The 27500-nt window shown below is 39.4% G+C and overlaps 1 protein-coding gene across 3 annotated transcripts; it reads right to left on the bottom strand.

The window, feature by feature from the left end:
• On the bottom strand, positions 1-26237 carry GXYLT1 (glucoside xylosyltransferase 1). Of its 3 annotated transcripts, none has more exons than XM_055807188.1 (8): positions 25924-26236; positions 19184-19276; positions 8012-8186; positions 6934-7059; positions 5816-6067; positions 3866-3989; positions 3411-3583; positions 1-1912 (listed from the first exon to the last, which is right to left on the bottom strand). In XM_055807188.1, the coding sequence occupies exons 1-8, from the start codon at positions 26130-26132 to the stop codon at positions 1751-1753; spliced, it is 1314 nt and encodes a 437-aa protein (XP_055663163.1). In that variant the 5' UTR covers positions 26133-26236; the 3' UTR covers positions 1-1750. The 3 variants fall into 3 exon arrangements, with proteins under 3 accessions (XP_055663163.1, XP_055663164.1, XP_055663165.1); XM_055807190.1 differs by having other exon boundaries at positions 1758-1912; positions 3497-3583; positions 25924-26237; XM_055807189.1 differs by lacking the exon at positions 19184-19276 and having other exon boundaries at positions 25924-26235.
• Positions 26238-27500: the final 1263 nt, after the last annotated feature.

The following is a 27500-nucleotide window of genomic DNA, read 5'->3' as shown; positions in this document are numbered from 1 at the left end:
TTGATATAAAAATCAGTATTTATGTAAAAAAATAATGCACTGCATATTGTACAATCGGTCAATAACAGCATTCACCTTCACGCAGATTCTAGATCTTCAGACTTCAAAAGTTTACATCGCAAGGAAAAGGGACTGTAACTACCTGCAAGGCAGACTGCTTCCTAGCTTCCATCTCTGAAATTTACACCCTGAGCCAGCAGGGAGGTTAGGAGCAGAATGTAAACTCTGCTTACAGTGGAGTGTGATTTTGTAATGTAAACTCTGCTTACAGTGGAGTGTGATTTTGTACTGCTAAAGCATTCGTCCAGCTCACATGGATCAGGGAGTCAGAGCCAGCCCGCCTTTGACAGAGAAACAGCCACAAAAATTAAGCTTCTGAAATGGAATTGGGATGAAGGTGCAAGTCAGCGAGTGGATCCTCCATGTTCACACAGGAACTCTTACGGTATCCAAAAATTCACTTTATGAAGACTTCATCTCAGACAGGTTACCCAAGTTCAAATATAGTTTACAAACACGTTTCATACCATGCAAGTTTAAATAATATTTCACTGTAACACTAAAACTCTGGTTTTCCTCTGAAAAAAAAAAGTTTGTATTACATAAACAGAACTTTTTTTCTGCTAAGATAACTAAAGAAAACCTAATCCTCACCTGTTGTAAATCACTATCACTCTATTGACAGTAACGTATTCATGTAGTTGGGGATCTGCCCCAAAACTATTTTAAAGCCATGTTATTAAAAAAATAAGGTAACGGGATATGTTCTCTAAGAAACCCATCCAATATACAGTCTGATGAAGCATCAGAACTCTGATTACAGCTCTTCTCTTTTAGGTACTAAATACTCTATAATAATCATCAGGTAATAATTCTTAGTAAGGAAATACAACAGCAACAGCTTTCCACTGTTTTGGTGGCATTTTTTTCTTCTTCCAAAACACCCTATAAAGCTGCCAAATCATGTAATATTTAAAGTATTGAAAGACTAGCAAAACTTCAGTTTGAAGTTATTAAAAAAACCCCTCAACTCTGCTCTCTTTTGGCCATGATGGCTCAACAATGTTGAAACAAATGCTGTATATTAAAGTCTCTATGTACTGACAGAGAAAACTAGTATCACATACTAGTTATTCATTTCTCAGAAAGTCATATTTATAGTGTGCAGTTTACATCTAAGATAAGCAAAACGAGATTGTCAAAACAGTACTTCAACATGTAAGAGATGAACATATAAAGGCACATACAGATTGTCAATGATTACATCACATTTCTTTGAAAACGGAGTATTTTCTGCACTTGTAAACAACTTTGTTTACATAAAGGCTCACACCTTTAAAGTGAGGTTAGTGCTGCTGACTCAGTTATTGCTACATTCACAGTTTAACACTATTTTAGACAATATATGAGGTACACTCCCACATACAGCCAACTTCATTTCTTTCTTGGTCATTTTTTCATTAGATAACTGAATTATGCAGACTAAAACTACTGACCATAGAAGCCAGTAACACTCAAATCATCAGATCCAAGACAAACATTAGCAATGATTAAACTTCAAAAGAGCAAAAAGTCACCTTTGCAGAAAAAGTTCCTGTTCTTCATTACATGAATATTTTCTTCATTTTTATGTACGCTAGTAAACTTTTATCTGGGCACATTAAGAGCCAATTCAAGCCATATTAGAATTTTTGCACCTTATGACCAGTATGTTAATTCAGTCTCTCGATTTAACAGTTTGGAGTAAAAATCACCTTCCCTTTGATCTTCTGGTGTAAAAGTCTCTTATGCTTTTTGTTAGCTGCTTTATGAACACTTTGTATACTTTTCCACAGTATGTATGCATGGTTTTCCTTAATTCCAGTTCAAGGGGTTGCAGCAGGGAATGAATCAGATCATCTCCAAATGAATACTGTAAAGAGGTTAAGTAAAAGAAAGACTTAATGTCAATACAGAAGAGTGTCATTAAGAGTTATTAAAACATCTATAAAAATGCCTTTGAACATCGTATTTACTTTTTATAGGTTTATTAAATGTTTTTAAGAATGCAGGCAGCTTCTGAATGCAATATTTGAAAAACACCTCAATTACAGAAATAGTCTCCAATGCTTCCAATAAGCCTAACAAGCAAGATTTAATTTAAAAAAAAAAAAAAAAAAGTAAGCAAATAAATATATCCAGACAGGCAAGGAGGAAATTTAAAATTGCATTATTAAATTAAAAATTTACAGATCTAAAATGATTTCTGGTTATTTGTTGAATGACACGTAACTTCTAAGGAATACAATTCTTACCAAATTATAATGAAGCAACAGTATAAAAACTGGTACTACTGAAGTTTCATTAAACTGAATGATGGTCAAACATACTATGTTTAACATGGACATGAAATAAAGAAGTCATTAATTCAACAGTGCAATATTTTTTATAAACAAATGACAAGCAAAACCAGCATTTCAAAGTAACAATTTTGTTCATCTTATTACCAATGAATCAGCAATGTTTTACATACTTTCTGTAACATATTCATAAACCTAATGGGATAATAAATAAAAAGAATTAATTTTTTCTTCTGTTTTTGACAATGCTCAAAGGAAACAAAGAAATCGTATTTTTATGGAAACACATTCACTTTCCCTGCAATGTATTCTCAGATCCCCCAAAGTACTTTTCTTCATCTTTATATCCATATGACAACATGTAATAAAGCACCATTAAAATATACTATTGATTTTTGAAGGTTATACACACCCAATAGCCTGCTATATTAAAATGTGCATCAGTGCTAAATTTTACAGCTCTTCAGTGAGTATACTGATGTCGTGATAAATAGTTTATTACATGACTTATTTGCAGAATGAAAAGTCACTGTGCTCAGTATTTAAAGGAACGGCAACATATTAATACACTGAATCTCTAGAAAAGACCAAAACACAGTGTAAAAAAAAGAAATACTTTTACAATCCAAATCGAGCTAGAATTAAATGTTCAACATTTTAAAGTAAATACACAAACTTTGAGAAGAAAAAGGGAATTTTTTTCCTACATTTTAAAATCAACAGGAAAATGAAGCTTTTGGTAATATCCTAATGCTTATACAAACAGTTTACTAGATATATTTATTAAAGGAATGGGAATAAAGTCTTTTAAATAAACACTGACAACTACAGTCAGTTTTAGAATCCTAACCTAGACAGTCTACACTATGTTTCAAGAGATGCTGATCACAAAAGGAATACAGTTGGAATTCTACCTAAGCAGTAAATGAAAAATTGGTGAAACACAACTTAAAAGACAATTACTTTGTTGCAATCAAGTACCAACAAAAACTACAAAATACCTGCAACATTGCCAATAAAAAAATACATTTACAAAAATCTTTGCACAAGTACAGTGCTGAAAACACTTACATTTTTTATTGCTTCATAAATGGCCCTAAAAGTTGGTTGTTTATCATCATGGTAAACACCTCTGTTTCCATGAAGAATAAATATACCTTCTTCTTCAGCTTCCTTACAATTGCTTCCATAGATGCAGTGGTCAGGTCGGTAATTCCATTGGCAAGGAAACACATAAAGACTTTCTGTGGTAAAGTACAAAAATCATTTCAGTAAAAAGACTAATCTCTCTTTTTCTTAAGGCTGCTTCATAAAGTTCTGTACAGTTGTTTTGAAACCTAAAAGCTAATTATATTCTAGCAAGCTCCAGTGCTGTCTCTCAAAGCAAGCAGTTTCAGGAAACATAAGAAAAGTGCCTTGAATACATTCACCAAAAAGTCTGTTAAAAAGAGTAGTTTCCCGGATTTTTGACCATCACAGAAAGGATCAAATTGGTAATGTTACACTTGGAATCGATGTAGATTTACCTGGATTGTGAAAAAACATAATGTTCAATAGATCCTGATCGCCCCACGTTATGTTCAACTTGTACTTCTTCAGCAGTGGCATAAGGATTTCTCCCCACTGTAACCGGACTGGTGTCATATCATTCTATTAAAACAAAACAAAGCAAAACAACATCCATTCAGGACAATTATACCTATAAAGAAGAAAATGCCCTACAGAATCGCAGTAATTTGCTTTTCAAAGTTACAAATTCAAATGTATAGAAGACTTCTTCCTTTTAAACACATGAGCACATCTAAGGAAAACAGTTATGGATATTTCAAATATGCTTTATTTCTCAATTATTATCTTATAAGGAAAATTATATGCATCGCCTATTTAACTGCCACATTAAATTCTTCAAGATTTCCCTCAAACATCTTAAACCGAGACTTCTAAGAAATAGCAAGGTTTTTTCATACAGCAGTAGGATCTAAAAAAAACTGCATTGAAGTGATGCATGCAAGTAGATGGGAATTATGTAAATATCCACACTTCATGCAATTATTGTCTATCATGGAGTGGTAATATGAAGTGGTTTTAAAGTTAACTTCAAGAACTCAAAACACATCAATATAAAATTAATTATTAAATAGTCCCAAACACATACAGCTAAAAATACTAGCTACAAAGCAGTGTACAAAAATATGGAAATCCTTCAAAGGTTTTCAAAATAATTTTCATTTATTTAGTTGAACTAATTTGTTATAGTTACTGAACTTTAACTTCCACGGCAAAGGCGGCACAACTTCTCACCAGCAAAGGCTAGTTATACAAGATTATACTTGTATAATCAGACTCTAAACCAAGAGCTGTTACTTAATTCCAAAATTCTTGATTTAGCAAAATCGCTTTCAAGGAAAAGGAGGAGTTCTTCTAAGGTTTAGGCTGAGGAGATGCTACTTGGAATGAACTGGCCTCCACATTACCAAAGGGGTTACCATCTGCATGTAACAGGTTACATATTCTAAAGCTAATTTCTTATCTTTACAGAATGTTTATGTTCAGCTAGGCCAGAAAAGGAACAAGGCTGCTCACTCTATACCTTCTACTTCAGTTGGGAGAGTTAGCATGCAATAACAGTAAGTCCCAAAGAGAGAAAATTCCTGAACAAGTACAGGATTGTACCCTCAAATCTTTTTAACCAAGCTGACAAAACAAAAAAAAAAAAAATACTCCACTATGGTTTGGGACCTGTATACAGAAACACCATGTTAAGAAACTCAATCTTTTTTTGACTGCATTATTATTTTTCCCTAATCAAAATTCTCTTAAAAGTACTTCCCCCCCCCCCCCCCCCCCCAGTATAATCACACAGCACTGCTTTTGTACTTGTGTTTCAAGTACATAAGAAAAAACTTCCCATCTGTGAAGCAATGACCATTGCGGCTGCACACAGTGCTTAGTAAGTACTTTCATTATAAACTTACTTCTCTACAAAAGCTATGACTTCAAAGGAAATCAAAAGATACTTAAGGTGATAATCCTCTGGTTACAATGTAAAAGATCAAAATTTGGAAACCTTACAGTTAAAATAACTTACTAAATGTTTTAGCACCACCTCCTGGTCATATTACTACACACATTTTTCAAGTTCCTTTACAGTATACATTAACTGTTTTCTGGGACCTCTACAGTGAAGAAAAAATACCAGATTGTAATTTCAAGCAGAGTGTATTAAGGCACAGGATCTCTCAGAACTAAGAAAAATTAAAACAATCAAGCACACTTAAAATCCAGGAATTCCAAGTCTTACAATGAATGACATCTAAAAAACACAAGTTAGATACCATTTTAAACACAGTATTTTCAGAATATTATTCCATTTACAAGAAAATTATTTTGAAAAATACTGTCCCACATCAATTCGAAACAGCATTAGAATTATAAGATGGAAAAGCACAGAAAAATGCAACAAAGGCAACACTTACCTTGAAATACTTTTTTCTGATACGTGTCATATTCATTAACATGACTCCGGAATTTATTCCAGTTACTCCATAATAGGGATGTCTAGCAAAGCGATTATACCACCCAATACGAGGCTCTTCATGTTCCGGTGCCATTGCAGCAATTTGTGTGGAGTTGAATTTCCCCAGAAAAGACCAAATATCATCAACAGGTCTCAAAAACAGGATGTCAGTATCAACATACAGTAATGAATCCACATTTTTGAGGATTAACTGCAGGGGAAGAATTTAAAACCAAACTATTAAGTTTTATTGAGCTTCTCTTCATAAAACAGAAGTTGCTGCCATTACACAATAAAGTTTAATATATTTTTGCCACATGCAAGTAAACTCACTTCAGACTGACAGTTTGCAGTCAATAAATTTGTCATCATTCCCTCTTTTTCTCATTTTGGAGAGCTTTTGTAGAGTGAAACAGAGGTTTTATATAGAATAGTAATGCAAAGAGACTTGATCTACACTTTATTTCCTGGGGCTTCCCTCAAGAGTAAGTTGCAGGCCAGGCGAACATCACCATAACAGGAGTTACTATCTTCCTCCTCGTCCCTTCCTTTCCTACGCGTCTTATCAAACAACGGAGAGGTATAAGGGAGCCCCAGAAAAGAAAGTATCTGGGAGACAGCTGCCACTGCTACAATTCACCTAGACTGAAGTATGACTTCTGAAGTGTCTCAGATGAGTAACGAAAATGCTGCACAAAACGCTCTGGCAACAATAGCCCATTTCTTGTTTCAATTTCTCTAACACTTCTCAGACCCATGCATGCACGAAACTTTCCAACTGAATGAGGAGATGCGGTGTGATAAATCCTTCTTGCCTCTGAGAGGATGATATGACCTACACCGCTCACTGAGGATACTGTGCCCTAAACACAAAGTGAGAAAAGGACTTTTCTCATTTTCCATAGTGTATTAGTGCCACTATAAGAAGGCTAAATTCCGAAGGGTTTTTAGGATGCATAAAAGTAACTTTTAGGAGTAATAGTAGTTCTTAATTTGAAACTAAGCAGAAATTAGATTAATCAGGACTTGATGCTTCATAAACAGACTTCTGTATTGTCCTGTTACAGAATAACTTACTGGCAAGAACAGCCTTTGTGAAGCACAGGGTTTAAACAATTTCTTCCATTCTGCTGCACTCTCAGTTGGAAATGTTATTGGATACAATGTGTAATTAACTTTTCCTTCATAGGGGAAGTCATCAAGCTATGTGAAAAGAAGAGATCACAAAAATTACTACATTGCATTACAAAAAAGAAATCGATCCTCCATTCATATTGATAATAGAACTTAATTGCAACACTTCTCTTCCACAACAGAAATGTTTCCTGAACTACAAGAATCTGTCAACTACTCAAAATACTTGAACAAAAAGTGGCACCTGCAGGCCACTATGAAGAAAACACATCATATCAGGTCATACAGAAAATTAAGAGCAAGTAAAATAAACTAGTATTTACAGAAAGTAAATACATAAAACTTTCTCCCTACTTAACTTGTTCCCACAGGAGAAATACCAGTGAAGTCTTCCTCAATTTAAAATAACCTTACCCAATTTTTGCCAAAGTTACCGTTCACATTATATTAGTGTATACGAGAATGTAAAACATACTAATGTCATATTTAGTACAACGTTTTGAGCACAAAAATAATAAAACCCTCCACAGCTACACATTAGTCAGCTTGTAATACTGCTATTCCAGTCATAATGGTATATTCATTAACTGGAATTTACTAAAGTTAGACATAACCATATCTACCATTGTTTAGACAACATAAGGCTGAGTCATATTGTAAGCACAGGGGCAAAAAAGGACAGATCTCTGTTTTCTCTTGTAAAACCAACTTTAAGCTCACACAAGACAACTGGTTTGTGTTCAGAACATCAGGTTTGTACTCACCAGATTCAAGGTGACAAATCAGGATGTTTTGGTCTGTCTCAACAAAAGCTTTGATATTGGCAACTAGCATTCTTTCACAAGAAAAAAAAAAAAAAAGAAATCCCCATCCAACATTACAACAGGCTTGCATATTACCTTTTTTTAAGACCCCTGCATATCTGCCACTATATCCAAAAACTACTAACCAAGCAGAGAAATTTGTAGTACAATTTGAGTAATATATCCCAATTGAGTAAGTAAATTATTTGGGTACTTACTATGTCTTTGAAACTCTCATGCAATTGGTCCTCAGCGAAAATATGAAACTGGAGAGGTTTGATGCTGAAAATAATGGCTGATCTCAGCATAGTAACAGTCTCCTCCAGTCTTTCACCACAGGCAACCACTGCTAGATGCATTTTCTCAGAAGGATGTGTTTTCATGTAATCATATCTGACACAAAAATATTTTTTCATTTGACATTATTTCTAGCACAGGCTTAAAGAAAAGGTCTGCTATTTACTGCAGCATGTAGTTTAACAAAATATCCTTTATCATATTTAAACCAGCAAAGGATAACTCAAATAGAACATACAATCTACAGCATTACATCTCATAAGTAGGCTTACGTTTAACCTTAACTATGCTCATATCCACTCTCACCATCCCAGCCTATGAGGGAAAAACAAGGTATGGAAGAGCTATACAGAAACTAAACAAACACCTATTTTCTTAGTAATCTTACTATCCATTACAGATGAGGAATTCCATCAAAATAGCTATTTTGAAAGATCGCATGAAGTTAGATTGAAATGTGAAAGGCTGACAGCACATTAAGTCTACGCCTGAGTTCATTTTTTCCTCTTTCCCTGAACTCAGTACAGAGAGAGGTACGTATGATAAATACAGTAAACTCAACAACAAAAGCGAGATAAGCCATACTTTTAAGCCCTGTTAAGAACATTTTTGAGTGATCTAGGCGTTTTATCCATTTTCTGCTCCAGTAAGTCCTTTTGTCAAACCCATGCTTCAGTGCTTCTTCTAAGCTCTGGAAAAATGCAAACAGTTTTCTCCTCTCCTGCCATCCTGCAGGAATACAGCTTGGGTTGAAAGGGGGGTAAACTAACCGCTCAGATAGCCTTGTGGGATGTCCTGGTGCTCCCAGCGGTTCTGGAAAATCCCTCAAGTACACTGACCACATGCACTGCTCATGTCCTTACCACGGGCTAAACCACTGTAAGGTGTGGTGACTGGGAAGTCCCTTCTTTCTGAACAGCTGTCCAACAGATATTGTGAGAAATGCCTGGCATGTATTATACCAGGTACATTTAAAAGTTAGTTCATTATTTTAATACAACAGTCTGAAGTTATCGTTGGGTAAATACCATTAGCTTAGTAACAAACACAGTGGGCATACTAAACCTAACACCACGTTCTCCTGGATATCCTGTATTTAATTAGTCAGAAAAGCTTTCAAAAGTTTTAAACCTAAATCAATCAACTCAAAGACAATCTTCAAAACAATATTCTGCACTTGAGCTATCCACACGGATTACAGGAGCAGGAGCTAGACAGAACTAGCCAGTATCTGAAGGTTTAAATTACATTAATTCCAAGTTAAGCAGACAAAAAAACCCTCTGAAGTTAGAAAAGACTTTCCCAAACTAGTAACAACAGATAAACGCTTGGCAAACATACCACCCATTCTTAGAAACTTGCCAAAGAGAAAAACACTTCAAAACAGAAATTAACAGATGTGATTCTTAGCACATAATCTCCACCCAATTCATGAACTAAAACATTTAGATGCATACAAGTTTTGCTTTAAATTGACGAAAGATACTATGTAAATATCCCTCTTTTTCTTTAAGGCACAGAAGAGCAACATACATCCAGTTCCATGAGGAAAACATAAGCAAAGATATCACTGTAAAACTGCTGAAATTTAATAGCATAAATAATGGCTACATTCAAAAAACATTCTGAGTTTTGGAAGACTTCAATGCCCTGGAACTAGAAACACCCTCCAGCATCCAGGCATTTAAGATTAATAACATTTTAATTAGAACATGCAGTCTTAAGTCAAGGTTTGGGGTATTAAAAATCACATGGATTAAAGACCTCATAGGTAGGATTCCAAAATAGGATACCTAAATGAAGATGCTGACATACAAGATTGTGTCCAAAGTCTCATTAAAGCCAATGTGAGCAGGATATGGAGTGCAGACAGCAATTCATCTTATTACAAAGTAAATACCTAAGGCTTGTTTCTATTTTTTAACACAGGTATTGTACCATTTATTAAGCTCTAGAATATCCCACCTGACCTCCAGGTGCCAATCCAAAAGGACTGGGTGTCTCAAAGATCATGTTTTATCTACTAGTCCTAAGAACATGCCTAGGATACCCAAGTGCTTACTAAAAAACACCAGCCATTACTTTTCAGCAATGTAATGGCTAGTCACCTGGATCATTCTCTATGCTCTTTCAACTGTAATGACCGCTTAAGACCTACTTGACGTAGACACCTATATGCAGGCATCTATATTCAGATGATTTAATCCAGACTAAAACCTTTTGTAGGTCTTGCAGCAAAACCTGAAAAATTAGTTCAGGTTAACAGGAAAAAGGTAGTATAAAATAAAATCTTCAAATGTAACCGAGACACATCCATTCAGACCTTTATATATAAAGCTAATTTAAACATTACACCATGTAGTAAGTAGCTAATATAAAAAACACAAAGCACACTGAATGTGATGAGGGTAGCTGAAACTCACAAGTAACTACACCGCTGCAGTCTGAACAAGCTGCAAGCAGCAGATTAGCCTCATCACCAATCCACTGAAAAGGGAATTACAATAATTAAGCCCTGAAGTCATGAGAGCCTGCAGTGATACTGCAAGGTCATGTGATAAATAAGGGCACAAACTACACAAACTGCATAGCTGAAAGCCAAGATCCGGAACCACATGTAACACATGGCTTTCCATGAATAAGGTATGGTGAAAATTATGCCAAAGCAACTCTAAAACACATTGGGATTCAAAGACTGTATTTTATTATTTCTAGATCTACTGACATCTGTGAATAAAAGAACATTTCAAGCCACACAACAAAAAAGACTGATCATATCACAATGCTTTTACAGTCACTTTGTTCACACAATCTCTGTTCTTTGAGTTTCTGACTTTATGAGTTCAATTTTTAAAATCTGTGCTTAAAAACAATTTTTTGAAAAGGTGAAAAAAATATTTAAAGAAGCCAACAAGTGAATTTCAGCTTGCACAATATGGGGAACAGCTGGCCTCAGATCTCCCACGTCCACAACACAAAGCTTTACCTCTGAAGCAGATGGAGCTAGAAGCTATTGGAAAAAACAGGCCCCCCCCATTCCCTCTGGGGAACCCTCCACTAAAAGGAAGGGATGAGGCATATTAGGTCTTAGAGACATATTATGGCAGGAGAAGTTGTAAGACTCCAGAACTGTGGTTCTTACTCCAGACTGCATGAAGAGACATTCTTTAGTGATTGTAAGTTGCATTTGACTTCCCTGCATACAGACTATGGCAATCGCAGCCTTTTTTTAATAATCAGGCCTCAGTGCCGCTCCTTCTCCCTGCATATACATCTCTCTCCACTCTCAGAGGGAAACCACTGCCCCATCTTCATCCAGGGACGCTAACTACTTACCTCTTGTGCTAATTCTCCACTGTGAGCATCTTTCATCACTTTTTCCTTCTCCTGCCACCAGAAGCAGCATAGATTGTAAATTGTTCAGCAGAGCTTATCAACTCGAGCTCTGCAGTCTCACGTTCAGTATTAACATGCTTCACCTACACAGTTATCTATGCCATGGCTTGTCTCACTCCCTTCTTCAACATTCGTCTACATGACTTTTGTCTCTCTCCTAACTGCTTTTAAAATTATCTGCCCTCAACTGCTCCTTTCTCTACTTCTCCTTCCTAAATTTTTCCAGCCTCTGTAACTCTTTTCCCCACCTTCCCTCCACTGCAGTTAGTCACACAACTATCTCACCAGAAGACAGGGAAAGGAAAACCTTGGTCATTTAGTCAGCCCTGGGTGTGGTATGACCTGACAACACAAGATTTTTCAGCAATACAGACTTTTTTTTAACTTATTCCATAGCTGAGTTGACCATGAGCAAAATAAAATGTATTTTACAAGAACTGTAACTTGTCTGAACCTGAGCAAGTTTGGTATCAGTGTCCCAGCTCTGGTATCAGAGCAAAATACTCTTATTGAACCTAAACCCCAAGTTCTGAAAGTGTTAGACACTTTCAAAAGTGAGGAGATACTTTCAAAAAAATGTTCCAAGACAATGTGGAAAACACAAATGCAGATTTTTATATGCACATTTCCAATTAGTAAGTTCTCCCACACCAGAACATCAGGCTACTAGTAGAGAAGCCAGAAAAAAGCAACGACAGAGTGAAATACGGACTGTATTTTGGTAAGGTTTTAGGACAGACTAGCAAGGAAAACTTGGCAGCCCTCATTTCTAAAGAAAAAAAACCAATCTCCAATAATGTGGGAGTCCTAGCTCCTGCAGGGGAAAAAAATCCCAAAAAACTTCTGGTAATTAAAACTAAAGAACAAAGAATGCACCTGTAATACAATAGAAGATACTCAGCAGGAAGCCATGACAGGATTTGAGAGTTTAGGAATAAATATGAGAATTTAAGTTGTCTGAGGATACTAATTATACATGAGTGGTAGGGACGGTAAAAATAAATGAGAGCACCACACATACACCCATGAGTTTAGAAAACACATTTAAAACAATCCACTCTGAGAGCAAAAACATACACTTTAACACATGCTGCTCATCAGCAGCATACGGCCAGGTACAATCCTTGCCCTGAAGTATTTCTGTGTTGAAGCCCAGACCTTCATTCTGTACTGACCGATTCTGGTGTGGGGTTAATAACCTCTGACAGAGGAACATGGCTGGATATGCTCAATGAATCTGCTACAAGATATTCCAGAGCCTGTCTTTCAAGACATTGCCTTATGTTTAAAGATGTATACCATGACACACTGCATATTAAATTACCATTTCTATGTCAATTAAAATTATGAAGTAATAATCTGGTGAGTAAGCTACAGAGGTATGCTTTGACAGGTCGCACTCTTCTAGAACCTTCACTGCATCCCAGCTGAACTTCTTGGAAAAAAGCTAAACCCCAAAGGGTATTGTCACTAAAATACTCATCAGCTCCACAAAAATCTTAGCTCTGCCCTGCGGACTTGGCACAAGGTACTGCAGGTGGGGGTCTCCTGCATATGTTTAAGGTAGGCTTCTTCTATCCTTACGTAAGCACATATAGAGCACAGGTGAGAGGGTATCAAATCCCCAGGAACACGCAGACAGGCATAATGAATCCTGTACACAACTCCATTTAATTTGTGATCATTAAGCCTGCCTCAATCCTAGCCTGCTTTACTGAGGTCACAAGACAACAGCTTCCTCTGCTGCTTGCACACACTGCCACCTTCCAAGCTCCAAACCTTTCAGAGCAGCAGTGTTACAGCATCTAGTGTGACCCGGGTATCATTCAAAGAATTGTCAGTATGACCAAGGGCAATTTTATTTTTTCTCCTTTTTTTAAGCCACATTCAAGTATAGCGGCATTGATATTACAGAAAGCCATGACGGAACCAGTGTGAGTCTTAATTCTGTGTTACAAACTTTGTGCACTAGAGCTCCTTTTTCCCCACCTGTTGATGCTCTGCTAAGAACATGCCTAGAGATCAACAGGAAGCTCCCTGCCCAAGTTCACCAGCTATCAAGCTGTCCCCTCCTATCCCCTTAATATGGCTGGGGAAGCCAAGGAAGGGCAGATTAGCATCCAGGTACCGAGAGCCCAGAGCAGTAGGAATAACTGAAGCAATAAATTGACCTCAGCTGTCCTTTCAAATTTTACTCTGGGTGATTGAGGAGTTACCATTTTTAATACAATAGCATGAGTTATGAACAGTGTAAAAATACTTGTCATTTTCTGAGAAAACTGCCATCATCCTAACTTGCACCACTAGTTTTTATGTACAACCACCATCATATTACATAATGCTAATACCAAGGATTTAAGAATTATTTTGTAGGTTACAAAAAACATTTTTAAAATTATTCTACATCAAAACAAGCTTTTCTACACTTGCTCTGATAGAGCTACATCATCGCTTTTCTTTGATCTTTTCTCCTTATGGTCTTACTGTAAGGCAAATGAGACATGCCACATTCAGCTTCCTAAATAAGGTTACTTAATAAAGTCTCCTAGTCCTTCCACACCATCATTAAACTAATTTTCTTTGATATTACAACCAAATGGACTAGGCTGCCAGGCTCGGCTGTGTTAAAGTTACTTACGCATAAAAAGAACAAACAGAAGCTACTGCAAATATGTTTTCTTAACTATAAAAAGCTAATTGCCTACCTTATCAGTGCAAATATTTTACCCATTGTCCTGGTTTCAGCTGGGGTAGAGTCGATTTTCTTCGTAGCTGGCACAGTGCTGTGTTTCGGATTTGGTGTGAGAACAATGTTGGTAACACACTGACTTTTTGGATGTTGCTGGGTGATGTTTATACTAAGTCAAGGACTTTTCAGTTTCTCAGGCCCTGCCAGTTGGGGGGGGGGGGGGGGGGGGCACAAGAAATTGGGAGAGGACACAGCCAGGGCAGCTGACCCGAACTATCCAAAGGGATATTCCATACCATGGGACAGCATGCTCGGTATATAAACCAGGGGAGCTGGCCAGGGCTGCCGCTGCTCAGGGACTGGCTGGGCATCGGTCAGCTGGTGGTGAACAGCTGTGTGGGGCATCACTTCTTTTCTTTTCTCCCTTCCCTTTGGATTTCATTCCTCTTCCCTTCTCTCTCCTTTCCATTACAACTGTTAATAAAATTGTTTTGGTTTTATTGTCTTTCAGTTATTAAATTGTTCTTATCTCAACTCTCAAGCTTCACATTCCTTTCCAATTCTCCTCCCCAACCCTCTGGGTGAGAGGGGGGACAGCTGCATGGTATTTAGTTACCAGATCGGGTTAAACACAACACCCATACAAGTTTTTTGACAATTAGCATGGAAAATGTAAATTATATTTGTTAGAATATGCAGGGAAAATATTTTTATGTAATTAACGTGCATTATTTCAAACCTGGCACCATGATGTACCTCAAAAAAACCAAATGGTAGATCTGTAAATACAATACAGATAGCTTACTTACTACATCCTTCTTTCTTTTAATGTTTTGTGCTTGATCTAAATCAATCATCATTAAGAAGCCTCATCCAGCAGCCTTTAGTCACCAGAAAAGCAAAAGCAAATATGCAGTGAGAAGGCAACAAAGCCCACACTGATTAAAATGCAACTGTTAAATCATTCCCACTCTTACTAAAAATAGGATCAAGATAACTACAGAAATTATCTGGATTTTAAAGTGATGAAATTCTAGTTTTTCCTCAGCTTAACTTTCTACCACCGCAATGAATTAAAAATAGGTCACAATCAGAGCATATTTTGTAAAAGTATGGTAATGATACCAGTGCATATGATGTCCAAATGTCATCTATACAATTACAAATTCAATCAGCAGATTAGGTTTGCAGTTACAATATATTAGTCATTTAAAAATGGACTATAAAGTCCAAAGCACCAACGTTCAATGAGCTAGCTTGTTTAGAGAAGTTCTGTCTTTCAAGATTGTCACAATTCACCTCAATATATCCACACCACCTGGACCTCAATATACTCAAAAATAGTGAAACTCATTTTTTTAATAGGCAACACAAGCTAAAAACACACTTAGAAGCAACATCCAACAACTGAAATCCAGCAGGTCAGATAGTCAGAGTAATGACCCCTAAGAATTTCTTCTTGATCAGTAGGAAATAAGTGACCATACCAGCTAGATGACACTGAGCACCTTGAAAGGTGTACTAGAAAAGATACATGTCATCACGATCATGCCAAACCTGAGTCTCATCTTTATCAGCAGTTTTAAATTTTTTTTATAAAATGTATACCACTGTATATAAGAGTGATCTCAGGCTTCCTCTACTACCGTGAAAGCTAAAAGGTGTACTGTACCAAGATCACAACACAAGACATTCTGTCTCAATAATGTTGATAATCAGAATGGTGATTAAAAATGTGAGGGCAGAATAGCTCCAAAATCCTTCCCACATACAGCATAGGCAATAGATCTTACACTGATTAACTTACAGACAAGATCCTTATTACCCGTTATTAGAATCAGCAACTGCTCAGAGCTCATCAATTTCAAACTATGTTGAATTATCTATAGCATGAGTCATACTGAAGTCTATATATACCTCTCTCCCAAAAATCCAGATTTTAAAGTTCTTTCTCTCATGGATAAACAAATCCCTGTGGTTCTGATATCCAGGAGAAGGGAAAAAAAGAAAAAAAAAACAAGTGGAATTTCAAGTTAGAAACAGCGAGAAAACAAGGTAAGTTTTTTCAAAGAAAAGACTTAAACATCCAAAAGCTGAAGGACTACCTTCCAAGGTTTGAAAAACTTCACTGGTAGAGGGAAAGGAGACCTTCTAACATTGAGATAGATTTTATGAAACTACTATTGGCAAAGTAATTCTAGTTATATGATCTGCTCTTCTGAACAAACTCATCTGGTAGCTTACTAAAACATAATAGAACAACAGAATCTCCATTCATAAACTGATTTATGATCTGGATAAATAGCGTTCTCTTTTTATGGATTAAATCAGGCCAAATAGAAGATTCAAGATAAATGTTGGTGTAGCTCAATGACCAGACTCTGCCGTTTCTATTAAAAGTAAACTCACTGGAATTCCCATTATTTTGTTGACACTGTCTATAGGCAGTGGATGTAGCTAACCTAAGATTTCAATCGGATCTGTAACTCTTAGGCTTTTCTCATAACCTTCTCCCTATCCAAGTCTCTTTGGAGTCCAGTTTTATTCTGTACCTCACTACAACAACTGCACTAAACAAGAACACAAAGGCTCAGTCAACCCAGGATCAAGTTATTTGGAATAGGACACTATGGTAGAACTCACTCCTTTTTATTTCAAGATACCCAACTTAGAACCACAATGTTGCCCTCTTTACAGAAAAAGCTTTTGAGAGACTTTATCTTTATGAAGACTCTTGAAGTGGCCCTACACATACAATCTCAAAAAATAAGGATACTAGACTTCATTTGCTGTGGTTAATAAACTTGCATGGAATTAAGTTCATTCCTTTTCCTCCAAATACCTGACTGCAGACTTGAGAACAAATACTATCATGTTTGAAGGTCTAAACCCTTCGGCTTCTCAGTGCACCTAGTACAATGCACTTTTTTGAGAATTAAACAAAATTATAACTCTTATCTAAAGCTGAAACCGAACTGCAACTATCTTCTGTGTTATTCCAACACATACAAGGAAATGAGGCTCAGGCAGCAGATTGATGCTGAGCCATTGTAATCGCTTGCTACTAACCAAAGAAGGAGCACTTTGTCCTCCTCTCTGCCCCCTCACTTACACACTCACTGCACATCTCTGAAACCAACTGAACTAAACAGAGCAAGAAAATAAATAAAGTTTGAAGGAGGCAAGGGGGTCTCCTCTGAAGCAGAGCATCTCACTGAGGAATTCAACACGCACCAGAGTCAGCACAACATAGAGCCATTAATTTATTAGTAATATATTGACAAAATAATCAAATTCAATCTGAAGTTATTAATCTGAACACCACATCCCCCTTACACATTTGAACAGCATTTTTCTTTCAGCTTCAGATTTTCTAAACATGAAATTTTGCAGATATTAAGGGTTCACCATGACAACTGCTCCACCATGAAAGAAACTGCACTTGCCCAGTACTGCCATAATCAATACATACTTCAACAGACTTGTCTTCACAGCCACATTCTTAACAGAACAACACAAGCTGCAGATTAAGGTACCCACAAGGGAACTTCATGGGGTTTCTCTACTGCCAGTTCCAGGGTCCTGCTCACATTAAGCCTGGCAGAAAATCTAGAAGGGAAGTTTTCTGTTATTTTAGTGCACCACATTGTATTGTGGAAAGCTCACAGACACCACAATGGTCAATGGGGTCAGAAGACCGTGAGACCCCCTCCTCTCTCAGCACTACACAACTGTTAGACTGGCTCAGATGCCCACGGATGACTGAAGCTTGCAATCACATCCTGTCCCTCCACTAAGCATGGGCTAAGCCCCTACACCTTCCACCACAACAGCACTGACAGTTCACTTACTCCCCTGTGCTAAACTTCATAAAGCTAAACTCCCAAAAGTTAACTTTTAAGGAAAAAAAGTGAATTGAGTCCATTTAGACAGCTAAACCTACCAAAAGGGAAGTCAGATGAATCCCTGTGGATTGACACACTGGCTACCAAGGGCAGCAAGAAAGACAGCAGTCACAAATTACAGGTGCAGTTCACTAACAGACTAACAAAAAAAAAAATACCAATCTAAGCCATCCCTTTAAGTAACTTATTGGCAACTAATGAGCTTAAAAAGCACTAACAGCACACAAGCAGTGAGGAACAGGGGACAGATCTAAAGTCTTTCCCACAATCATAATTTTCAAAAATACATTAAGTCTTGTGAAGCGAAACTTTTTACTTTGCTTCCTTAGAAATATTCAACTTTCGGTCTGAGACAGACATAACCATATCAAAGGATTATCAGTAAAATTCTAAACATAAAAAAATTGACATACAACTTTAGTTATATACTGAACAGAACTACGCAGGTTAGAGAACATATCTCAAGTAGCTTAAGACTTCTTCCTTTTCTTTTCAAGCTATTCCATAATGTGACAGCCTAAAGCATCTGTACAACCACATCAAAACATTTAAACTTATTGTTAAAGATGCAAATTTAAGGACAGTCTATGCTTTAACATACTGTATCTTAAAGCACATTCTAAAATGCTCATTTCAGTGCTTTTGGATGGAGTACCCTCCTCAAATTCTATAAAACATGTCACTTGAATAAAAAACTAACTTCAAACTTAACTACTAAGCATATTTGCCAGTTTTTGTTGTAAATTACACCATGGGTATTACTGTTGAGCAAGTTTTATTTATCGAAAATAATTAATCAGTAACTTTTCAGACTACATTCAGATAGACTTTTTACCAATGTTAGCAAGTCTCTATTTAATAAAGCAACATAACTGAAAAAAAAAAAAATCTACTCTTTGTAGTAACACTTCAGTCTACATTTTCAAAGACATAACAGAACAGGAGAAAGTCTAGGCAAAGGAGACCATAATATAAGCAGGTGAAATGCGTGTGAAGCAATCAAAATATTTTTGCCTTGTCACCTTGCTAAATAGCCAAAAATACTTAGCAGCTATGCCTGTCTGCAATCAAATAATAAAGTACTATTTAATAACAGATCCTACCTAAAAGCAGCTTCCCAAAAGCAGTTCATTCCACAAACATCAGAGGGCAGCATCCAATAGGAATTCCAGAAAGATACAGACAAATTCTTACACCTAACAGGACAAGACAAAAATAACCTATATAAATGTTACTGATTTTATGGCAAATTTAAATGGATTATTTTCTAGCTCAAATATACCTTGACTAGTTAATTACCTGGCAGAAGACTGGCTAGTAAGGGAACTTGCATAATACAGAAGACGAAGTATCAGTGCCAACCAGAAGGATTCTTTTAAGGATGAACAGTCCCCATCCTTTAGCCTTTCCTCTCCATGTATTTTCAGAGTGAGAAAGAGAGGGCCTGGGATTTCTGAGGGTCATTCTATGTTCTTGGCTTAGTATAAATCCATAGGTAATAGATTGAATGGCAACACTTACTGCTGAAAAGAACTCCTTCACCTTGCAATAACTTTGTCTACTTCAAGCAGGCAGAGCAAGTAGAACATTTCTTTTTCAAAGTTACATTGTCTATTTAAACACAACCCCTATTAATCCACGACTATTTGGCGCAAAGCTGATTTTTAACAAAAAACAGGACTCTGCAGCACCAACTAATTCCATTTTTTCATAACAAAAGGTTAATGCAATAGAGAAATAATCACCACATCTGGCAAGTTTTCCTTCCCCATACTGACATTATGACTCCATAATGACAGGACTAATGATTTATTGACTTGTGCTACACTAACAACTAAAAAAACAGGTTTTTCTAGTCCACCACTACATTTTATGCAACAGTAATATAGGAAGTATTTTAAAAGAGCAACAGAAGTATATTTTAAAAGATTGTGGTGAGGAAATTGACATCAAGATTTAAAATCTTAAATGAGCAAGTATACTACTTGTTTTGCAATATTTCACTCTTGAGTGACCTCCTCTGCTCCCTCCTTCTTCCTGCTCTGGTGACACAATGACTATAGTGTTTATCCTCCTTTGAAAGTTGATATCTGTGAAAGAAAGACGTGCAAGAAGAAAACACACAAGCTTGATGATGGAAAGGTATTTAAGGACTAAAACTCAGAACTCTAGTTCTTGGCTTTGCAAGTTTGAAAAGAATCAGCATGACCTTAGTAGGGTTATCTGTAAAGGCCAATGTTTTACAAATACCAGATTTAATAGATTAACGTAGCATCAAAAATGGCAAGCTGTATAATTTCTTCTTTTTCCAACACTTGAGAAAAATGACCTGATAAACACAGTGTTTCACAAGGCTTCATTAAGTGTTGGGGGACAGAGCAGTTCTTTGGTAGAGATCACAGAAAATCCTCCTATCCTGTAGATACGTGTTTGCAAGAAATAAGTCAAGTATTTCTATGCCATGACTCATGAATAGTCTCCACAAATCCAAATACAAAAAAAGGATAATGTAGACTGTGACTGGGTTATCTGCACTCCTCTGGGGAAAGTAAATGGCATAAAACCACAAGTTCTCTCTGCCAGATTCTTTCTTACATTAACCTCTTGTGGCTTTTGAAGTTTCTTAAAAACTTGAAGGCACATTAAGATCTTGCACTTATGCAAAGAACAATCTTTAGAATCTCCACTGTATCCCTTTTTCAAGTAACTATTTCTCAATACTTTTAGGATAAATTATATAGACTCTCTCAAGAACAGTTTTCTGGTTTGGAAGATTATTATCTTATTATTACACGGGACTCCTCTTCCAGCTGTCAAGAGCTGTGTTTTCTTAGCTGCCTTGAGCTACTATCCTATCTAGCCTGCCAAGGCGAGAGGCAAGCTTGAGTTAATGCCTAAATCTTTTCTCTGACACATTAGGCCTTTCCAATATCCCATTCAGCATGATGACAAAACTGCCAGCCTTGGATTAGATTCATAAATTTCACATTTGAAACAAAAATGTTACTAGAACCCATATGTATGTAATTTACCTAATGTTAGGCTGACTTCTTTCCTGCCAACAGAAGTCTCTCTCAACTGACCATACGCTACCATATTCCACAATGCTTTCACATACAAAGGATTGAGACTAGATTCATTGAACAGCATTTTGTTCTTGTTATTCACAAAAAGATCATTCAAAATGCCACTTATGATGTTTTTGGGTTTTTTTTTACTTGAAAAAAAACTTGAGAAAAGCTTAGACAGCAAGTAAGTGCCACAAGTGCTTTACAAAGCTAGGGAGATGCATTGTATCTGTTCATCAAACAGGCACAGTCATTACCTGAGCAACATTACTAGTCAGACAGGAATAGTCACCTTCAGCATTAAGGAGGGATATTTTGCTTACTATTGCACACCTATTACAGGCTTTGCGATTAAAGGCCAGTCCCCACAAACAGAAAGCAGAATATAGCATCAGGTGAAGGAAACCCCAGGCACACAGAGCACCCTGACCCAGCCCCAATGCAGGAGTGCAGGCAGCCCACCGGCCAGGCAGAAGATCCACCACGTAAGACAACTGGCGAAGCTCTCCAGACTACCTTATGGACTGCCTACAGCGGTGTGGGGCTCACTGTGGGATCAAGGTGGACTAGGGAGGAATGACAATGCAAAAACAGAAGATAAGAAGGTCCAGACACACGTAAATAGGTTGCCAGTCCGTATGATTAGCCATGTTGTGTGCCTGATCACCAGCCTCTTTACTAAACTCACTTTCTGTTTTCCATGGCGGGGCAGAGGGGCATTCCATGTGCACATGGCATGTGTGAAGGTCAAAGTGCCAGCAAATGAAAAGATGGCCACAGTGCCAGGAACTGGAAAAACGTGTGTGCACATAGCATGTGGGTGTGCATGTTGGCACACATAATCACCAGCAAGTATCAAGCCAGACTAGCCCGCAAGTGCAGCAAGAGCTTGGGACCCAGGTATCAGACAGGCCATAAGGCTATGCCAGACTGCAGAGATCAGAGGGTTTGAGCTACTGAAAGAACCTCTCTCAGCCTAGCCACAAGAGACACTGTCTGAGCACTGGGTAACGTTAAGCCCGTAGGTCTGGACCAGCTATCCGAATGACCCATATACATGACGCAATCTCATGGCCAGCTGCCACAAGACTAAGGCATAGTGTATTCATCTGTGCACGTGTATGCACATCCAAGAGGGTCTGAGTACCAGCAACTGAACTGGGGCTGCAAGCCTTGTGGGTGTGCAGGCCCAGGCCAGCAACAAGGAAGACCAGAGGATCAGGAGCCAGTTCCTGGAAGTTCCTGGCTGCTGTACTGAAATGTACAAAAATGCTAAACTATAGCATAATGGAAAAATGTTTCATTTTAATATGGTTAAATTCATTGACCCCACCGAATTCACGGAACTGGTGACAGACTGATTCTTGCTCTACTTCTCAAACATGCCATTAGGATAGCACTTATTTTTGGACCTGAATAGAAAGATGAACATTATCTGCCTAATTGAAGTAGCAATATTGATAAAATTAACTGAAGATTCACTTCTTAAAAGCACAGTCTGCTAATTAACTGATCTGAAAGCATGTGGAGAAAGCCTGACCTGAACAGATACTCCACTGCCAGCAGATTATAGCACTATTAAATGACACACATGTAGCAAATATGCATTTATTAACTATGATTTTTTTCATTTTTTTCACAGTTGCCACCTTCATCCATAAATCATACTAGCAAAGCAAAAAAGGCTGACTACACATACTGGCTGCTTTTGATTGACTTTGTACCTTCTGGAAGTAGACACTTCAATATTTTCTTTTTTTCAAGTTCAGATCTATTGTTCATTTAGCTATTACATATGACAGTACAGACTATTCATCACTACTTTTCTCACTCGAATGAATAAGCAGGAGGACAATTTACCTTCAACATTAATCTTTCTTCACAGTTCAAACATGACCTTAGGATCTAGCTAATAAATTCTTAAAATGTTTTTCAGCTATTTATGTCAAGTTTCAAGATACAAGCCTATAGTTTCCAGTCATCTTAGTCCTCAGGCTACTGTAGCCTTTGAAACAAACAACTCCTTACTGAAGCGATTACCCAACAAGCTCCCTTGAATTACTATGTTTATTAGAGGATCTTGCCCCAACCTGTAATTCTAGTTTCAATATGGTACTTCCTTTTTAATTACAGATTTTCTACTTAAAAGCATCATCACTATTGCAAAATTCTTCCAGGTGTGGTATTCTGAAGCTTTATTCAAAGCTTGTAGTTTTCATGTTTGCATGCTTATGAAAACTCCCAAATACATCATCTTACCCCTCCCTCCCCCATCCCAGAGCTCTTTCTGCCCTCATAGCATATACTAAAATAGATTATTCAAGGCAAATAAAACCCTTTTTGGATAAAGAGGAAACCACTGCTGAGTGCATAAATGTCTTCAGATGGCAGCTACATTTGCTTTGTAAACTGTATTTTAAAGCTACCAGTGAAGACAGCTGAAGCAACCCATTACTGAGACTTACTATTAACGCATCCAAAATCTTAAAACTTCAAGAAGGATTATAAGGTTATCTGTACACAATTTACTTGATAAGGTTATGAACTCTTTAGGATATTACACAATCACAGGAGTCAGAAGTGGGCATAAAACACCCATGTGGCTATCACGCTCAGTCACTGCTAAAGAAACAGCTTAAGTATAAAAACTGAAGGACGCCATCATATTCACCAAGATGTGTCTATCAATTACGTAAGTGAACATAACACGATTTAAAACTTGAGAGTAATTGAGACCCGCATCTAAAGGGAGATTCAGTGGGGCTTTTCTTAACTGCCATAGGACAGAATTTTTCCTTAAAACAAAAGCCTTTTAGGGACTGTTCTTTGCACAAACAGCATATAAAACTTAAATAATTTACAGCAGGATGATGTTCATTCTGAGCCTTCAGTATGACAGCAGTTTGTAGGTAAAGAATTCCCACACAGGTCTCAACAGACACTGATTTTGCAAAGAGATATGCCCCCATGAAACTGTACAGGAACTACTTGTGGCACTTAAGACCTTTGGGAAATAACTTTCTCAATTTGTAAAGCTTTTCCAGATTGCAACACTGGGCAGATTTATATCTCATTTCACCTCACTGCAGCATGCAAGAAGCTTCTTGCACCTTGTTGGGGTTCTCACTACACTTTAGTACAAATACTAAAGAAGTGCAGCTTTTAAAATAAACTTGGTTCTTCCTTTGCTAACCAGGACCATGATGCACCTGACAGCAATTTCAATGTTCACTAACACAAAATATTTAATTATCTTTTACCCAACACAAGTTTTCTTCATATAAATTGCATGTTTTCTTTAGTAAAACAAATATCGCATTTATTTTATTCCTCACATTTCTATTTAAAACTTTTTTTATTAAACCAATGAAATCTTGCATACAGCTGCTGAAGTTAACTGGTTTATTCCAGTTACCATGTTCTTTAGACCTAGTAGATTTCAACTTCTCACAATGAGTTTTTAATCATGAACTAGAAAGTGAAGAACAAGCACCCTCACATTTTTTCAAATCATAGTCTGTATTAATCTGAAATAAAGCAAAAGCACAGGGGGGGAAAAAACATTCTCTTGCAGTAGTTGCAGCAGTCAAAACCTGGGTTTCACGTTTCAGCTGACTCCACCCCCAGCAAGTCAGAATGCTGTTTCATGGTATTTTACGATGATTAAATCAGAGCTGCTGTCATCCCACCATCCGCTGTGACTCCTTTGCACCAGCACCAACACTTTCATAATTATATGATGAGCCAGTGCAGACCGCTGAGCTGGCCAAAAAATCGGTAGTTTTTGGGCAGGTCCGCAGGCCAGATCAACTCACTTGTGCGACAGAGGAGCACCAGCAGCATAAGGAGTGGGGGGTGTCTGAGCATCGGGAAGGAGGGAAAGTCACCAAACCATCAAACCCACATTGCTTTAAACTGCTGCGGAATCTAAGCAGAGTTAGAGGTAAACTGGCCCCGCAAGGCCTGGTCCTAATTTCTCCTCCATCGTCAGTATCAGATTTCTCATCACTCCTCCGAGCATTAGCATTCTGGTGGCCACATGTGAACAGGATCACAAAACTATAAGGGACAACCAGTACTTTTTCATTCCACAATCTCGCTCACCACTTGGCCGCATACAAATTCCTGCTGACAGGAGGCAGGCGGCAGAAACAGGCCGCCAGGCAGTGCGCCGGCGGCGCAGACGGCCACCCCCCGGGAGAAGACCGGCCTCGCTAAAGCCTCCGGGCACAAGCATTTCTGCTGCTGCAGAGTTCAGTTCGACAATCACAAAGTTTCAGAACCCAGTCACGGCCTGCAACTTCCTCAGCTCGGCAAAAGGGAAGGCCCGCCGCTCGCTCCCGCCGCCCTGTCCCAGCAGGGAGGCGGCCCGGCTCCAGCACCGGACGAAGGCGCAGGCCGGCTCCCGCCGCAGCACGCCAGCCCCCCCCCGCGTCGCCCTGGTGTCGCCGTGCCTCGCCGCGGGCCTGCAGCGCCACTTCCCTCAGCCCTCTCCCTTTGCTGACAGCTTCTCCAGTCCCCGGTACACGGCGCTCGGGATGCCCGAGCTGCCCGGGAGGGAGCACACAGCGACACCGCCGTCCCGCTCCCACCCAGGCCGCGGCCCCGGCAGCCGCCCCCGCCTCGCCGAGCGGCCGGGGGCGCCCGCGGGCCCCGCTCCGCCCGCGGGAGGGTGGCCAGCGCGCTCCCGCGCCTCCCCGGCCCTCCCCGCAGGAATGCGGGGGGAACCGCCGCCCGTGCCCCCGCCTCCTCCGCCCGGCCCCGGCGCCCCGTACCTGCCGGCCCCCGACTCGCCTCGGCCCGCGCTCCCCGCCGCCACCCGACCGGCGCCCGCCTGCCGCCGAGCGCCGGGGTCTCGGGCCTGTCCCTCCCGGCCGCCGCCAGGCTCCTGCTCCAGGGAGAGGGCCAGCTGGCTGAAGCCGTAGAGCAGCGAGCAGACACCGCAGCCCAGGCACAGCAGCGCCACCCGCGCGAACCGCCGCATCCTCCCGCGCCGGCCCCGGCAGCAGCGCCAGGCGGCGGCCGGGGCCCAACCTGCAGCGCGAGCCTAACGGACGCGGCGGCGGCGGCGCCAGCCCCGGCATGTGAGGGGCGGGGCCGAGCGGGCTGGGGCGGGGCGAGCCCTGAGGCGCCCGGAGGGAGACGGGTGCTGCCGGCGGGGCGGCGCCGTGCGGCGGGTACAGGACGCCGCTTAACTGCCCCACACGTGGAAATACGCAGAACGTTCCCTTCTGTGGCTGCAAATAGCCCGGGGCCCCTGCGGTTAGCCTGGCCTCGCCGCCCTCCGAGAGCCCTCCGGGAAATGCATCCCTGGAATGAAGCCGAGGGAAGGAACGTCCCAGGCAGAGGCAGGAACCAGACCTGACGGACTTCCGCAGGCCCCGCGCACAGGCTCCTGTCTCCACCTTGTCTTCCTTGAAGGCCAAGCGGGGGCTAAAGTTCCGTGGACATGACACTTTCTCCCACAGTCAGGGTTTCTGCTGTGGTGTCCTTGACTTTTCTGTGTAAAAGCTTCACAACTGTCACCTCACAAGGATATTCCCTCACACTTGCTGGGTTACACAGGCATCCTTTCTCCTAGAGGGACAATCTGAGTGTGCAAGTCACTTGGGACTCCAGCTGCCTTCCCTCTGGCCTTGGCACACGGCATGGCACCCTGGCCTGGGGGCTGTGTCCCAGCTGGGCCTTGGGCTGCGTGGGTGCTGGGCTGGAGAAGCTGGGTGAACTGGGCCTGAAGGGTTTGGTTGTGGTAACCAGCAAAGAGGGTTATCTCAGCTCACCGAGTCATGCTTCTTGGACAACAATAAGTAGGTGTGGGAATCAGTGCGCGCTGGGGAGAAGAAATGGTAGGTGCGTGTCCTGCTAGACATGGGTTTCAGCTGAATCCAATACAGTATTGCATCCCCTCTCTCTGGTTCAGTCTCCCGAGCAAAGGCCTAACAGCCTAACCCACCATTGCCAAGGCAAGTGTTTTAAAGTGATCAGTCAGTGTTTCTCCCTGAGCTCCTGATATTGGCTTTAAAAAGAAATACAAATTTGAAATAATTTTCCTTTCTATTTTGTCCTTATATCGCAATTGGTTCACGTTTTCTCTGTGTACTGGAAACACCCTTTTTGAAAAAAAATAAGCAACGATATCGCCACTTAATTGCATGAACTCAGGACCCTGCATTTTAAGAAAAATGCCAAGATGATTTACAAAAAAGCTTAAAAAAAATAGTTCTATCGCTGATTCTGCGCCCTGAAGCTGTGTGTTATATGTGAGTGCCCATAAAACCTGAGCTGTAGCTTACTGCTGCCCTTGACTGTGTGTAAAAGAAGGGGGAAAGCAGAATGTCAGCTGGCAACTAGT

Source organism: Falco peregrinus, chromosome 6, assembly GCF_023634155.1.
Source record: "Falco peregrinus isolate bFalPer1 chromosome 6, bFalPer1.pri, whole genome shotgun sequence".
Lineage (NCBI taxonomy): Eukaryota > Metazoa > Chordata > Aves > Falconiformes > Falconidae > Falco > Falco peregrinus.
The sequence above is the reverse complement of the archived record's forward strand: the minus strand, read 5'-3'. Positions and strand labels throughout refer to the sequence as shown.

What these genes read in the sequence shown, in the direction of transcription:
- GXYLT1 (XM_055807188.1), bottom strand. Translation starts at nt 26,132, where the DNA reads ATGCGGCGGTTCGCGCGGGTGGCGCTGCTGTGCCTGGGCTGCGGTGTC. An exon ending in GGCGAGTCGGGGGCCGGCAG is followed by an intron (nt 19,277 to 25,923) that starts GTACGGGGCGCC and finishes TTGTCCTGTTAG; the next exon opens with GTGTAAGAATTTGTCTGTAT. An exon ending in TATGTTTTTTCACAATCCAG is followed by an intron (nt 3,584 to 3,865) that starts GTAAATCTACAT and finishes ACTTTACCACAG; the next exon opens with AAAGTCTTTATGTGTTTCCT.